This window comes from Brachionichthys hirsutus, chromosome 6 (genome assembly GCF_040956055.1).
Source record: "Brachionichthys hirsutus isolate HB-005 chromosome 6, CSIRO-AGI_Bhir_v1, whole genome shotgun sequence".
Classification (NCBI taxonomy): Eukaryota; Metazoa; Chordata; class Actinopteri; order Lophiiformes; family Brachionichthyidae; genus Brachionichthys; species Brachionichthys hirsutus.
The window spans coordinates 6,269,843-6,281,870 of NC_090902.1; the positions used below are offsets into that span (position 1 = coordinate 6,269,843).

The 12,028-nt window shown below is 42.8% G+C and overlaps 1 protein-coding gene across 1 annotated transcript; it reads left to right on the top strand.

The window, feature by feature from the left end:
• Positions 1-1,979: 1,979 nt before the first annotated feature.
• Positions 1,980-11,896, top strand: slc16a2 (solute carrier family 16 member 2). Its single transcript, XM_068740697.1, has 6 exons — positions 1,980-2,337; positions 6,744-6,888; positions 7,493-7,991; positions 8,977-9,120; positions 10,115-10,343; positions 11,652-11,896. Exons 1-6 carry the CDS (start codon positions 1,980-1,982, stop codon positions 11,894-11,896), a joined length of 1,620 nt encoding a protein of 539 aa, XP_068596798.1.
• The last annotated feature ends 132 nt before the right edge of the window (positions 11,897-12,028 follow it).

Consider the following 12,028-nt stretch of genomic DNA (forward strand, 5'->3'; position numbering starts at 1 on the left):
TTGTATCACATCTCAACCTTTCTACATGAAAAAATACTTTTAAGGAATTCAAAATTGTTCACTCATCAGTTTAGTTTGCCATCTTAATTATTATATCAGGATAATTTTGTAATAAATAAGAGATTATCATCTACGGCACCACAAGGGAATAACTGAATTATCTCTTAGAAACCCAATTTGAATAAAATGCCCTTTTTGGTCCACAAATGTATTAAATTGCAACCATTAAAATGGTCTATTTTGCCGTGCCATGCCCACAGCTCCCGTAATCATAGCATGCCATAAAGCCCTTCTGGGCAAGCATTTATTAGAATATGACACTAAGTCTGTAGGCAGCACGGTGGCTCAGTGGGTAGCGGTGTTCCCTCACAGCAAGAAGGTTCAATTCCACCTGGGGCCTTTCTGTGAGGAGTTTGCATGTTCTCCTAATGTCTGTGTGGGTTCCCCCTCAGGTTCTCCGGCTTCCTCCCACCACCAAAAAAACATGCACATGAACCGACAACTCGTCCAAGGGGTACTTTGTCTCTCGCCCTTAGGTAGGTAGGGTAGGCTTCAACGCAACCCATGACCCGGAGTTGTAGCTCCACTTAGTGGTGAGGTGAAGAATCAACCTGAAACCGTTTTTTCTTTTGTAGTGGGCTTGGTTTCTTTCTTTCTGATAAAATATAGCCCAACTAATTATTATTTGATTTCTCCTTCATTCCTAGAAAAAACATTTAGTTTAGTTTATTTTATTTAGAAATGTTGTCCCAATATGTACAACACATTACAAATCTGATTTTGAAACACACCAATAAATCCACATAAGTTCATGAAAACATTTACATTAATTATAGGCAACATTGTCTAATTGTCTAACCCTAACCCTTTTCTATTTTTTTTTAAAATAATTTGTTTTCCGGGTTTGCATTACTTCTTCATCTCTTTTTCTATTTAATGACATAGCTTTACTTGTTTGGTTTTTTAATCATTTTTAATCAGTTTAATTTTAAATTTACCCTGGCTTTTACTTTTTGTTTTTACATTCCATTCTTAGTTTCATTTATTTGCTTTATCCGTTGTTTTACTTTTGAACTCAAATGCGGCGGCACGTCAACAAAAAATGTGAATACCAAATAAAAAAAACCCCGAATTATTTAACAATTTCAGTGGATATACGTTGTATGTCAAACTCTGAGCCTATTATGAAGTATTTTTGAGCTGCGTTCGAATTTCCGATGTTGTTGATTGTCCACCTCGTCCGAAGTATTTCCCGATGGACTTGAACGCAGCATGACGCGGACATTCCCCGGCTCTCTACGTGTATCCGGCAAAACACGACGTGCAACCTCTTAAAGCGACTTTTACCGTAACGGCTCTGAAGCTCAGCCTTTGGTTCCTACGACTCACGCACCGGCGAGGAACGGAGGTGGAGACGGGAGGATGAAAGAAGGCGAAGCTTTGGTGACACTTTAACCGGACAGCTTCTGGGGACACGCAACTATCCCGCAAAAATACCGCGTGCATTTTCATCTTAAGAAGAAGAAGAAGAAGAAGACCCTCTTAACATTTATTGCGTGCCGTGCGCGGTACTTGCTCGACTCTTCGGCACGCTGGAAGCGTCAAGCGAACCTTTTCACAGGTTGTCCATTCGTTTTTGATGCCGAGCAGAGAAATTAAATTAAAGTAAACACATGACTTGAGAATCGCCGGTGTGTGTGGTTCACATTAAATTCCAAATCAGGCTGCCATTTCCTGGAAAAATTCAGACATCCGACCTGAAAGAGACTATTAACATTTGCAGGCTCGGATTTAGTCGCCGAAGTTTAAAATTCAAGACTTTTGGGATAGGAAAGAACGCGTAAGGCCACTGCGCGTCCGCACTTTGGTAGGGAGCCAATCAAATCTTGTTATTCAAATTAGCGCTCCAGTGTCAGTGACCTATATCTCATGCATACGCTCCTAGGAGCTACAGGAACCACCGCACCACACCAGACAGCATGGGGACCAACGGGTTAGACAGCCAGACGCAGCCGCCCGGCGCGCAACAGCCGGCGGAGCCAAAAGATGCTCCCCGCGAAGGAGACGAGCGAGGCGGCGATCAGGCGGCTCGGGCAGACGGCACCGTCCAGCTGATCGAGGCCGACCGCAAACCCCCGCTCCTCTCCCCCGCCTCCGAACCCGAGGCTTGCGGGCAGCGCGACCCCCCCGAGGGGGGTTACGGCTGGCTGGTGGTTTTCGCAGCCACCTGGTGCAATGGTTCCATCTTCGGGATCCAAAACTCTTTCGGCATCCTGCACATGCTGCTGGTGAAGGAGCACGCAGACCCAGACGACAAGACCTCTCAGTTCAAAGTGGGTGAGTACAGGTGGCAGAAGTGCGCCCCCCCCCCCCCCCACCGCTGGCTGCTTTGCCACAATAAATGATTGAAAATAAATAAGTAAAAGGTAGAAATCGCGCTCAAAATAAAAAAAAAAAAAAAAAAGGTCAATGCATGACAAGAACAGTATTGTTGTGTAACAACTTGGTACCGGTAGTAATAACGGGGTGTTATAACTGGATTTACAATGGAATGCAAAATTGTTCAATTCAGTTGTTCCTTCAAGAAAGAACTAAAAACCCATCTGTTCAACATTGCTTTTAATGTCTAATTTTATATTTTATCTAATTTATTTTCATGTTCCTATTTTATTGTCAGTATTGATTTGCAGTTTTTATCTTATGTACACATGTAAAGCGACTTTGAGTTTCTAGAAAAGTGCTATACAAATAAAATGTATTATTATTATTTCATTTCTCACCGCTTATTCCGCTATCGGGTCACGGGCCAAGCTGGAGCCAATCCCAGCAGTCAATGGGCGAGAGGCAGGGTACACCCTGGACAAGCCGCCAGTTCATCGCAGGGCAACACAGAGACAGACAACCAGCCACACACACACTCACACCTACGGACAATTTAGGGTCACCAATCAGCCTAGGCTGCATGTCTTTGGAGGTGGGAGGAAGCCGGAAAAACCGGAGGGAACCCACGCAGGCACGGGGAGAACATGCAAACTCCACACAGAATGGCCACAAGCCGGAGACGAACCTGCGACCATCTCGCTGTGAGGCAACAGTGCTTACCACTGCGCCACCGAGCCGCCCGTATTATTATTATGATTATTATTATTAATTCCCGGTTATATGTTTTTGGTCAAAATATCAATCAGCTGTTTACAGTAACCAAACCTCAGCAGCACGGTTTAAATAAACCAGAGGTTGCAACTGCTTCCCTCCAAACATCATGCAACGAGAGGAATCTCGTTCATCATCATTCCTGATGAACTCCATTTCTGCAGTATTCCTGGGGGTGTATGTGCTGCAAGCACAGTCTTCAAATCCTCTTCAAATCACTTTCCTCACTGTTGGCGGGGTGTTTTCCTTTATGATCCCATGCTACTTGTTGGAATCCATCTCACCCAGTAGATGTTGCAGGTTTCTATGGGAGCAGAAACAGTGCCAGGATATTACCAGGACCACCATCGTGCTCCTCTAGCGGTGGGGCGTTCTGCTTCAACATTTCACTCCTCCTCCGGACACGCTGCTGATACACTGGCTCAAAAAAAAAAACCTTTTCATTAAATGTATTCCAGACACTGTTCTTGGTTGATTTGGTTTTTGCAAGCATCTGATAAATGATATAGATAATGTGCAGTGGGATGAATCATTTTGAACAGCATGTGACATACTAGAGTCTGAGCAGATGTAGCTCAGCTCAAGTGACTTTGACCCTAACCTAAAGGGTGCAGGCAAGGTATAGTATCTCATTACATGTGCGCCTCAAATACCTTTTTAAGTCTGGATATTCTTCTAGCATTTTGAAAAGAAATGCTCCTTATCCCTTGGGTGAGTTGTTTTTTAGCGCATCAGCACTGATCTAGAGTGATTTTCTGATACTTGCCGTTCATCATGGACGACGTCGTTATTTTAACTCCGGTAGCTTTGATGCCTTCTCAGATTTTCTTGCTGAAGTGTTAACAGGAAAGCACATCAGGAATCTCAACAATATGAGATCCAATTGATCTACAGAATGTGAAGTGTCAAATATTCCATTGATTATTGCATTGCTTTTTCATTTTTCCGCTTTTAACTGTACTGGTCGGGATTATTAATCCTTCATATACTGAATTTCCTAATATTATCATCAAAGGAAATTCCTTAGTTTGTTCCCATATTTTTGATTTTAACCGCTTGTTCCAGTGAATGTGATCTGAAGGAGACCAGTGTTCAATCTTCTGTTAACAAGCAAGGCTTCGTTTTTCTCTCAAACCATTTATTTTAGGATTATATCACAAGCTTTTAGTTTTCAAATCGAGTCCTAAATTTACCACAGCGTGCAAACTATGAGACAGCCACATTGCAAATGAGAGACTTATAACTGGTTTTTATGCGACTTGAAGGGCTGAATGTCGATCTTAAACTTTGACAGCGTCATCAGTGGTGGAGCATGTGGAGCATATTTAAGTTCCATAGCTACCATTAAAGGTTAATGGACGAGCGTAACTCTGTTACAGCGGGCCTGAGATCGAACAGTTCACCGCATAGCAGTTGCTATAAAAGGTGTTCGGAGTCAGCATTGAGGATTTTGTTTCCAGCTGTTCATTGAATATGGATCTTGGCTGTTCTCTATGAGAAGGAATTAAATTTCCTCCCAAACCATGAAAACAAAGACAGGAACAGCTTAACTGTAAACGATCCCACCGGGGAAGGCTCCCATTGTCCACCTATCCAGTCTGAGAGAGGAATAGTCGGTGCAAGCTTGACCCACATGTGAGTAACGTCGAGCACAAATGCATGGGAAAACTTCAGCGTTGCTGGGGTAACCGTTCTTTTTATGTAAAGGCAGATAATGAGCGAACGAGTTGCAGATGGTGATTTGTTCTTTATAGCTTGGAAGGTACGCGAGCTTCTCTCACGTTGTGACCGCAGGGGTACAAAACCACGGGAACGTCAGTGGAGCACGTTGGAGCCTCGGTGTGCAACAGCGCATTCTTGGAAAATGAAGAACAAAGACAGCGGTGCTTGCATAAGCAGTGGGGAGCGAGCTTCATGTGGGGTTGCGTGTAATAGAATGTGTGTGTGTGTGTAAAATGTGGAATAGGAGTTCCAGCTGTCACAGATTTCAGCAAACTGGGAATATGTGTGTGTGTGAGGCGGCACAAGAAAGGAACTGGGGGGGGCAAAGAAGTGATTTATTTCTTTTGATGTCGGTAGCATGCTTCTTCCATAATTAGCCTGCGGCTGCACAAGCACTGCGTTGTAGCTTTGCTACACTACACTTCCAGGGTAGCTGGAAACCCCAGGCACATGTTTGACATTCCAAATGGAAAGGGCTTGGAATTAGGTGGGATCAACATGTCTAAAATCTCCACTGATAAGTACATACTGTGCACAATCTGGCCAAGGAATGGAGTGTTGTGGTTGGATGTAGTTTTTCACATCAATAATTGAGTTAATACTCTCTAAAAGGTGCACCTGGAGAGAGTGATGGGGTGGGGGGGGGGGGGCTTAGATGTAGCATCGACATCGGATCGTGATGTTGGTCTTGTTTTATAGGTTCATGGTTGTCACTGTCCTGTCTGCACTGTAATGGTGAAACCTTTTAAGAGATGGGCTTGTCCAATAAGTTATTGCTATTGATGGCCCTTATGGAAGAGCTGTAACCCTGGGTTACAGCAATCGCTCCACCGCTGTGGTGCCGCTTGCTGCAGCCGTCCAGGAGAGAAGCAGCTCTTGTGGTCAGGAGTCCTTTTAATTTGATATGCAGTGCAGAAATGTGAATGGAAGGTATTTTATTTATAAGTGCATTTTTATATTTTAAAAAATTTTTTTTGGCAACAGTAACAAGAATGTTTTTTCTTTTTAGTTTCAGTTTTTTCAGTTAATATAGAAAAATGTTCTTGCATTAAACTCATTAGTTCACTAATAATTGGACTATGTTCTCGTAGCTGTGTGTTGAAGACAATGTCGCCACAGAAGCAACCCAAGAGCATATCAGAAATACTGCTTCCTTTTCAAAAGATCCTACTCAAAATAATATTTTCATTTGGCTCAAGCAAGTGACTGTATTAGTATCATCCTACATTATTACATCAGAGAATTCTTTCTCGCTGTGCAAATGGATTTGTGCATTTAGGAGAGCTCATGTTTTTCCCAGACTCAAAGGCCGTTAGAGTGAACATCGTAAATTGCTATCCTTGCAAGATTATTTGAAATGTTTTCTATCCTGAGGTGAAGTCAAGTTCATGCCAATGCTGTGAAATACACAGCTCAGGACAAAGATGATGTGAAATTCCAAGTGAAACCTTGACTTTTTTTTTTTTTTTTGTCTTTATAATTTCTATTTCCTTTAGGTGTTCTGTGCAAGTAGTAATAATACTGCTTTGAGTGAATTCCTGCCTTTTGTTAAGACATCAAAGAAATAGAAACCATTGAAGGCTTACAGATGACAAAGTTAGTGGATGTATTGTTTCCAGGCAGGAGAAGGGAATCCATTTCACCTCATTGTTTTTGCTGTGTGTACACATGCACAGTATCGTATCCTGTATTTGTATCCTGCGCATCTATTATTGTTTTGCAGTACAGTGCATCTTATTTTTCATAAACTTGCTGGATCTTGTTTCACAGATGGGCTTGTTAAACCTTTAAATCTGAATTCAAGATGTTACATGATAACCGCCAGGGTTTCTACATGTTACTGACGGAGCATTCCCTTTCCTCTCCAGCTTGGGTCGGGGCCCTTGCCATGGGCATGATCTTCTTCTGTTCGCCCGTTGTCAGCATGTTCACAGATCACTTTGGCTGTAGAAAGACGGCTGTCGGCGGTGCAGCGCTGGCTTTCACAGGGCTTCTCACTACATCCTTTGCAAAGTAAGCTATTGATATGTTCACATCACTAATTCCTGATCTGATTTGTGCCCCTGGGTATTAGTTACAGTTTAGTCACGTGATTTTTTAAAAAAAGTTTTTTTTTTTCTTCTCTAAAAATAAATATTATACAATGTTTGACTACAAAAGCAAAAGTTGATTTAAATGCACTAAATCAAAAATGCACACATAAAAAAATAATAATCTGTTTTGTATGTTATGACTGTATTTCCTAAACCAGAATATGGAAATGTGAAATTTGCCTGAAAATCAGTTTTGAGTTTTTGTTTTTGTTGGATGAATTAAGCTATAGGATCTTTCCCGTTATCGTTTTAACAGAGCATTACTTTTTAGATTTAGTTTTTTTTATTTCCCGCCCAGATGGCCAAACTTAGGAAAAAAGCCACAGTTACTTATTATGTGATGCGTCACATTAAGGTAATTATTTAACTTAAATGGAAATCAATGTACAATAGCAGCAGGCACAGTATTCAACCCTTAAATCAGACAAATTGAGTTTTTGTGTTTTTTTTTTACATTATCAGTTTATGCATGAATAAAGTTACAACAAAACTACATAATTCCTCTGTCTTTGTTCCCAATGCAGCTCCCTGCCTCTTCGCTATTTTACATATGGGATACTGTTTGGCTGTGGCTGCTCCTTTGCTTTTCAGCCCACGTTGGTCATCCTGGGCCACTACTTCCGCCAGCGCCTGGGCCTGGCTAACGGTGTAGTGACGGCTGGCGCCAGCCTTTTCTCCATAGCCCTGCCTGTTTTCCTCCAAAAGGTGGTGACTCCGCTGGGCCTGAGCAGGACCTTTCAAATCCTCAGCATATTCATGCTTGTCCAAACCCTGCTGGGACTGCTTTTCAAACCTTTACTGCCTGCTGGAGGAGGTATGGGACCCCCAGGAATGGGTCCTGGCTTGGCTATTCCTCAAACCCAGCCAGGAGCCACTGCTCAAAGTGGGAGCAGGATGAGCAAGGTCCTGGGTGGGGTCAGGAAATACTTCAACCTGCGCGTTTTTCATATCGTGACATACCGGCTGTGGGCGTTCGGAGTAGCCACGGCTGTTCTGGGCTACTTTGTGCCCTATGTGCATCTGGTAAGAAAGTATAATGGGCATGCCTGTAGACTATAATTACTAATTGTGTGTTTGCACCTGCCTTAACTTGTCCAAATCCAAATTAAGACTGCACAGATAACAGTTAGGAACAGCCTGTATAGCTGGTGAGCTAATTCTAATCTTTAACCTAAAGGACTAGTTCGTTTTTGGCAGCCAACCACAGACACCCCCTTTCAGTGAGGACAAGAAGCATTTGTGATATTCCCAACAATGATTTTACTTTCCATGAATATTGGAATGCATAATTTAGTTAGTTGCCTGATAACTTGCACATGACCCATTTCCGAATTTGAGGATGAAGATGAGGATGAAGTGTAAAGCTCTTGTGCGCAGCTGTTAAGCTGATCTCTTTCTATCCAGATGTCTGATGTTCCAGCTCCGGCCTCCCTCTGTCAGACCTGTTGTTTCAGGCCCTGGCCCAGATGTAAACACAGCCCCGGCCTTTGTATTGGCTTGACCACCTCAGGAAATCTCTCCTGTATGGCCTCCCTGTATCCCTAAACATGCCTATGCTATGGCCATTGATGAATGTAGGATGTCCTTGTGTTATATTTGCTCTTCAAAGCAGAGCAAATATAACACAAGCTTGTTCAGGAAAGACCTCAGAGGGCAGTTTAATGTTTTGAATCTGAATTGGGGGTTAGTTTTTAGGCGAGTGGGAGCGTCTGACCTATATGCCATTGGGTCTCCCCGTCCTGCTGTTCCAGAGGTTGGCAGATGAAGATGTTCTGTGAGATTTGGCCTCGGGGTCATGGATGGAGAATTACTTCACTTCGCACACATTGATTTGCTGAGTTCATTGATCCTTTGGGGATGGAGCACAAAAACATGTAAAAGTTCACCAGCTTTGTACGATAGCTCTGCAAGCTCACTTATTGTTGGCAGCTTCAGGTGCAAGCACGTTCACATTTAAGCATGAAACGCACAACAAAAAGTGACGCGATACTCTCTGTTTGTCTCTCAGATCAACTATGTGAAGGAGGAGTTCAATGACACCCAGAAGGAATGGGTACTCCTAGTTTGCATAGGAGCTTCGTCCGGCGTGGGACGCCTTGCTTTCGGCAAGATTGGCGATCTCATTCCTGGTCGTAAAAAGATTTATATGCAGGTGAGGAAATATACGAAAGCATGAAAAATAGGGATTGTACGTTTTCTTTAAGGTTTCTGTCAAGCAATATAGGAAAAGTGAAAAGTGGGCCTGAATCATTAAGTCGAAACTATTTGTACCGTGTTGGTTATTTGATAATAAAAGTTTGTATTTTCTAATTCTAAGAGCTTTTTTGAAACTGCAAGTTGCTCTTATAACTTTTAAGACAGTTCCTACTACCATAAATGAAGAAACAGGGTATTGTGTCCCAGAAGTCTGACCAAGTGTTCTGGCATTATTCTCCGAATCTCTCGGTGGTCAGTGTTGCTAGGCAACAGGTGTGACAGTTGCAAAAAGCTTCAGTTGAACATGCGGTTCCGTTTTCAGAATCAGAATCGATTTATTTGTCATTGTCAGTGAGGATCCACAGACCAGGAATTTTTCTCTGTGCCATATGAAACATAAAACGCTGACGAACAATAAATGCAACGAGGATAAATGAGTTACTTCCTTGTACAGCGCACTAATGACTGTTTTAAATGTGTCCTTGCTGGGCCATAAATTATGTGATTGAGACGTGCACATTTAGAGATGTCACCATTATGTGAAACTTGATGCTTTAAATTGATGATCCACAAACTAACATCACTTCATGACAGACTTCATAAACTATTTATGATGCACTCTACGCCAGCTGGATGACGGGGAGGGGGGGGGGGGGGGGGGCTGCACATCTGTGAAACCTTTTTTTTTAGCCAGCTTTCAGAGCACCTTTTCCACAAGAAGGTGAGCACATGAAGGCCAGTTGTGGAGCGGGCAAACAGCAACAGGTACGCAAATAGAACCAGCTAAAAGCAGGTGTGAGAGTCACCGTTTGAAGCCATCGGTATTCCCGGTCATGCAGAAGAAAGTCGACGCCTACTGCTCTCATGGCCCGTTTAATTGCAGCCTCTGGCTTTAAGAACCGAAATGACAGACCTGAAGCTTGCTAATTTGAACTTCCTGTCTGTTCCAGGTGGTGTCCTTCATAACACTTGGCCTGATGTGCATACTGATTCCTCAGTGCTCTGTGTTCGAGTGGCTGGCGGTTGTGTGTGTGTTCTTGGGGCTGTGCGACGGCTGCTTCCTCACCATGATGGCCCCCATAGTGTTCGAGTTGGTGGGACCCATGCAGGCCTCGCAGGCCATTGGCTACCTTCTAGGCCTTATGGCTCTTCCCATGACAGCAGGGCCACCCATCGCCGGTGAGAAGCATGATTTCTTGTTTTTGTGTGCTGTTTCTTATATTTACCCGACTGCTGCTGCTTCATAATAGGATGCATGAGCAGTAACGATAGAGCCAAATGTACGGAGAAAAGGATGGATATAGTAGACAAACGGCAGTGCCAAGACCTACAGAGCGGTTTGGGCTTGTGGCCAACTGCAGGCTATCTTTAAGGATTTCATTTTTGTTTGAGAGTTCTCAAACGTGAATTCATGAAAACAAGTCTGTTCTTCGAAGGTTTGGAAAATGTTTAGCTATATTATAGATGATATCTTTAGAGAAAAGAATATTCAGATATGTGTTCATTACATCTTTAGAATCCTCATAGGAATATGAGGAATGCACTATAGATCAAGGATTTAACTATTTGATGAATACAATATTAATCTGCAGTTATTTTAGACTGAATAAAATCAATCAATTGAAGGACTCAGACTGCAGGTAACGTCTGAGTGTTTTTCTAGTAATGGCTAGCTGTGTAGTGGGTCTCTGCATTTTTCTTTTGTATAATCTCCTTTCTGAGTTTATGAAACATTCAGCATTATTTTCAAAAGCCAAAGTCCCCACATTTGTTTTTGTTTTTTAAATATTGAGAAATGATTCATTATATTAAACATCAGCAGCGCTCTTGAATCTGTCCGCACTGTTCCTGAGCCCGAAGGCGTGTGGAGCATGACGAGGTAACATGGTGTTTTTCCTGCTGATCAGGTGCTGCAGGCTCAGTGGGAGCGCAAACATTGAATGTATTATACTCATTGACCCTGCTTTGGTAAATAGAATTTGAATTTTCTCAATGATTTAGTAGCATTTCTTTTTGTCCCTTGCTAGTTTGACTTTGAAGACAAAGACGGCTATCTACTTTTTATAAATACTGGATATGGTGGGAAGTCTGACTGGATTAGGTTTCGGTTTTATTTGAGAACTATGACGATTGTCCAATGAAAAGAGGAGTTGAATGTTGTAGGATTTATATTTCAAGTCGTTCTCTTTTGACACTTTTCGTTTCATTTTAGGTTTGAATAAAACCATTTCCCTGTTTCATAAAGGCTTTTGGAGGATCTTTTCATCAGATTAGGCTTTCATGCTCCTTTCTAAGGCTACTAATCCACTTCTCTATAAAACTGGCCATCTATCCTGACCCAACACACGAGGACACATTCGTTTTCCCCTCCATTCATGAATTTTGTATTTTTTTCCAGTTATACTCATATGAAACAAGCGTCACTTCCCAGGGAAACATATCCGCTATGTCTCACGTCTATGTATTTCCACTCTTTTGTCCATCCAGGTCTCCTACATGATTACTTTGGGAACTACACAGTGGCCTTCTCCCTGGCTGGGGTGCCTCCTATTTTGGGGGGCATCGTGCTTTTCTTTGTGCCCCTGACTCATCGCAGACTCCGACGAGACCAGGCAGAGGAGATATCCACCACTGCCCACATGCTGCCCACCACCCAGCCGAGTGAGGAGCTCAGGAGCTGCTCCAATGGAGACGTCCTGCCTGGCTACACTGACGTAGAGACACACATCTGACTCTTACCGTACAAAGGTTACACACATTCATGCATATCGAGCATAGATCGTGTTTGTACGCTTAACGACGTACTCCTTTAACCAGTTACGACGGGCTTTCGGAAATGTAAAAGTATGTGTTTAGTGACAAGG